Source organism: Chiloscyllium plagiosum, chromosome 19, assembly GCF_004010195.1.
Source record: "Chiloscyllium plagiosum isolate BGI_BamShark_2017 chromosome 19, ASM401019v2, whole genome shotgun sequence".
Lineage (NCBI taxonomy): Eukaryota > Metazoa > Chordata > Chondrichthyes > Orectolobiformes > Hemiscylliidae > Chiloscyllium > Chiloscyllium plagiosum.
The window spans coordinates 24,956,865-24,961,595 of record NC_057728.1 but is presented as its reverse complement, the minus strand read 5'-3'; the positions used below and the strand labels follow the sequence as shown (position 1 = coordinate 24,961,595).

At 42.6% G+C, this 4,731-nt stretch overlaps 1 protein-coding gene across 4 annotated transcripts in view; it reads right to left on the bottom strand.

Moving 5' to 3' along the window:
- The window catches only part of LOC122559598 (cystine/glutamate transporter-like), a 77,710-nt gene that overhangs the window by 23,574 nt on the left and 49,405 nt on the right, over positions 1-4,731 (bottom strand). For all 4 annotated transcript variants that reach the window (XR_006314478.1, XM_043709354.1, XM_043709355.1 and 1 more), the window contains one exon: positions 3,922-4,045. Coding sequence is in view for 3 of the 4 variants with exons in the window: in XM_043709354.1 (XP_043565289.1) it covers positions 3,922-4,045 (124 nt within the window). In the remaining variant the exon portion in view is untranslated. The remainder of the gene's footprint in view (positions 1-3,921; positions 4,046-4,731) is intronic.

The window sequence follows — 4,731 nt, the reverse complement described above, 5'->3', positions numbered from 1 at the left end:
CCTGTCCTCGGATGCTGCCTGAATTGCTGTGCTCTTCCAGCACCACTGATCCAGAATATGGAGGATAGTGGGCTAGTGTAGGTTAGGTGGGCTTGGATCTGCGCAACATCAAGGGCCAAAGGCCTGTACTGCGCTGTATTTTTCTATGTTCTATGTTCTATAAAATGATGTGGAAAAGGATATAAAGATAGAGGCAATTATGTAGAAGAAATATTGCCTCAAATTCTAATTTTTATTAATGCTTTTTCAGTTTATGCACATTTTTATGCTGTTTGTCACATTAGAGAAATGAGAGCTGAAAGTTTACTCTGATGAGAATTCTGCAAATTAAATTAACTTTGGTGTGTGTGTGTGTGTGTGTATGTGTCTGTGTGTGTATGTGTGTGTGGTGTGTGTATGTGTGTGTGTGTGTGTGTGTGTTACTGGCCAGTAACCAGTTTGGATATTCTTGCTCCCTTTGGCACATGAGGCCTAACAGAACATTGGTGCCTCATATACCAGGGAAATACCAGGGAAAAACCAGGCCTATCAGGCTTTCATGTGACAGGTATGAGTCGATTACACCATTTTCCTCACCTCCCCTCCCATCACCTCATTCCAGATCCAACCCTCCAACTCGGCACTGCCCTTTTGCCCTGTCCCACTTGTCCATCTTCTTTCCAACCTCTCTGCTCCACCCTCTGCTCTGACCTATCACCATTACCCCCCACCTGCATCCACCTATCACCTTCCCAGCTACCTTTGCACCAGCACACCCCCCCCACTCTCCCTCCTACTTATTTCTCTGCCTCCCCCCCTCCGCCCCAAATTCGTGATGAAGGCTTTATGCCTGAATCGTCGATTCTCCTGTTTCTCGGATGCTGCCTGACCTGCTGTGCTTTTCCAGTGCCACACCTTTTGACACAGATGTGAGTCAGCCTTATGGCTCAGGTCATACACACGGCCTAGGCCTCTGAAAAGGAGGACTCAATATAACTGGGGTATAAGGTAGCAGGATGAGTGAACAGAGCGGTGTTCATACATCTATCTAACATGGGAATGCTTCTTTATTTCTGATAAGTACGTACTCAAGCAAGCTGAGTTCAAAATTCACAATAGGGAGATCTTATTTGTGAAACAGAGATATTTGAGTATGGTGATAAGCCGGGTAGGTATTTAGCGTACTTGGCCAGAAAGAAGAATGGTCTCCAATTTATTACATCTATTAGAGAGAGTGCTGGTACTTCAACTCGCGATGCCAAAAAGATTAATGCAGCATTTAGAAAGTTCTATTTTGAGCTGTATCAATCAGAGGGCTGTGAGGATAGAATTAGGAAGATAGAGTATTTTTTAAAGAATTTGGACCTTTCAGGTGTAACCTCGGAGCAGGTGTCCTTTTTGAGTGCCCCCTTGACAATTCAGGAAGTGCAGGAGGCGGTGAGGCTGCTCCAGAGGGGTAAAGCGCCCGGGCCAGATGGATTTCTATAAGGAGTTTATAGACTAACTGGCCCAGCCACTCTTAGACATGTTCAATTATTCATTCAGTCAGGGTAGCCTCCCATCCTCTTTGAGAGAAACAAATATCTGTCTCATCCTTAAGAAAGGAAAAGCCCCAGAAGATTGTACTTCATACAGTCCTATATTGTTATTGAATGTGGATTTCAAAATGCTGGCATTATGGCTGGAGAGGGTATTGCTGTTTATTGGAAAGGAGAACCAGACGCGGTTAATTAAGGGTCATAGGTCTACCAATAATATTAGAAGAGTATTAAATATGGTTCAAGTATCGGGTTTGGTAGTTTCCCTAGACACAAAGAAAGGGTTTGATTGAGTGGACTGGCCATACATTTTTTATATCATGGAACGATTTGGTCTTGGAGAGATTTTTACCAAATGGGTGGCAGTGCTGTATAGTGCCCCAAAAGCAGCAGTGCTCACTAATGGTATAAGATCATAGTTTTAGTGTTGGCAGAGGCAGTCGTCAAGGGTGCCCTCTTTCACCACTATTATTTACACTGGTGATCGAGCTGCTGGTGGAAGTCATTCAGATGGATCCCAATATAACAGGACGATCTTCCAATATCTTGGTTGGGCAGAATAGCTCTGGTCAAGATGAATGTTCTTCCTGGCTTATTATATCCCATGAGAATGTTCCCTTTGATGTTGCCAAGGCAAGCTTTATAGCTGGCTCAGATCATTTTATTTGGCATCAAAGGTGGCCTCTTATTAAGTTGGATAAATTGCAACTTTTGCAAGAAAGGGGGCGGGGGGGCGGTTCTAGATTTTCTGGACTTTAGGAAGTTCCAACTGAGTTCCTTGTTATTCCATGTGGCTGATTGGGCTTCTCATGATCTGTGATCAATCTGGTTGGATATCAAAGCCTCTCAGGCAAAATGCCCCCTTATTAACCTGTTGGTTATGGATAAGGTGAGAACTTTTACGGATCACTGTAAAAGTCCGATTGTCCTAAACACAGTCAAATCTTGGAGGATGATGCGGCTGGATGAGGGCAATTTACAAAAAGACCTCCCCTTTCACTCCTATAGTGGGAATGCTGGAATTTCAACCAAGTTTAATGGACTCTGGCTTTAAGCTTTTGGAGTCGAGAGGAATCTCTTGTTTGGGAGACCTATTCGATGGGGAGGTCATGATGTCCTTTGAACAGCCGGGTCAGAAGTTCGGGCTACCTAGGAAGGATCTCTTGTGATATTTCCAAGTTAGAGACTTCATACAAAAAAAATCACATTGATGGTTAATCCTTACAAATCAGACATGGAGAGGAGAGTGCTCCAATCAGCGGGTGCCCCCTCTATTAGCACTCTCTACCACTTACTAGGTAGTAATGTGTTGAAAGACATGGAATGACTATATAAAACCTGGACTCAAGAATTAGGGGTGGAAATCTCCTCAGAGATGTGGGAGGACATTTGGGAAAATGTTAGGAACATCTCTATTTGTAATAGGGCTCAGGCTATTCAATTGAAGATACTCCATTGGGCCAGGCTGGCACCAGAACCGCTTCTGAAGTTTAAGACAGGAGTGTCCCCAATGTGCCCCACATGTAAAACGGAGGTTGGTTCTCTTACCCATTGTTTATGGACATGCCACAAGATCCGCAGGTATTGGGATGATGTAGCGAGTGCTTTGGCAAAGGTTTTGGGAACTGAGATTGGGTTGGATCCTGTGTCCCTCCTTTTGGGTTTTCCAAATCTTCCCTCCCTGGATGTACATGCGAAAAAAACTGTTTAATACTCTTTCTTTCTGCACGAGGAAGAACATTTTAATGAACTGGGTATCGGAAAATCCCCCAGGGCTGTCAAGTTGGCATAAGATAGTTATGGAACACATCCCCCTGGACTTCCATATGATGATGGTGCACCAGAACACGCAATTGTTCGAAAGAACATGGTGGCCCTTTTTGAATTATATTGATGTAGATATATCGGCTATATTATCCAGGGCCTTTGTCTGGCCGTGGGGACTGTGCCTGTCGGTTTGGGGGCCCCAAAATACGGGTCTACTCACTACTGCTCCCAGTGTTGGGGAGCTGTGATGAGAGTGTGCTGAGTGTAGTAATTCAATTGAATGTAACTTAAACTACCTTGTTTTAACTTGGTTTAATTTTATTTTGTCCCTTTATTTACTTTTTCTTCTTTCTTATTGGTTATTTATTGAACTGTAGTTTTTATAGAGTTTTTTTGTTTTTTGTATGTTTTGGTAGCTTGTGGAGTAGATTAGTAGTTTGGTTTTTCTTTTTGTTTTGTTGTTGCTATTATATTGTACAGCAGTCATACCATTTTGTACTAGTTTTGTAAATTTGTAAAAAACCTAAAATCGTTTTGTCAATAAAAATATTTATAAGAAAAGTTCACAATAATGATTTAAAAGGAGGAAAAAATGTAAAGGAAAAATAGATGATAGTGAGTGTTCTTGGTTACCTACCACAGCGACTGCACCAGATGCTAACACCTCGTCTGCTGTCAATACTGTGTAGTATGCCACATTTACGAGTAAGTAGAGTATTGTAACAATGATCAGAGAGGAGATAGTTGCCAGAGGAATATTCCTGCAAAATACAATATATTATCAGAAACTGATTAATAATGAACTTTGCTTAAAATTCATTTGAAGATATTGATGATTAATGACAGTTTGATAATGTTTAACCTTGTGATTACATGGTGAGAGTAAATGTATACAGAATTACATACATTCTGAGATAAGTATTAAGCTTGCTCAAAGTTTGGGAGAAGATTTGTAGCTCGGGTGCTCGTTGTTGTGGTTCTGTTCGCCGAGCTGGGAATTTGTGTTGCAGACGTTTCGTCCCTTGTCTAGGTGACATCCTCAGTGCTTGGGAGCCTCCTGTGAAGCGCTACTGTGATGTTTCCTCCGGTATTTTTATTGATTTGTATCTGCCGCTTCTGGTTGTCGGTTCCAGCTGTCCGCTGCAGTGGCCAATATATTGGGTCCAGGTCGATGTGCTTATTGATTGAATCTGTGGAAGAGTGCCATGCCTCTAGGAATTCCCTGGCTGTTCTCTGTTTTGCTTGTCCTATAATAGTAGTGTTGTCCCAGTCGAACTCATGTTGCTTGTCATCTGAGTGTGTGGCTACTAAGGATAGCTGGTCGTGTCGTTTCGTGGCTAGTTGGTGTTCATGGATGCGGACTGGGATTTTGTAAACTACAAACCAACAGCCACTCTCAGACAACAACTCACCAAGACGAAGGACCCGATACCCAGCATGAGCAAAA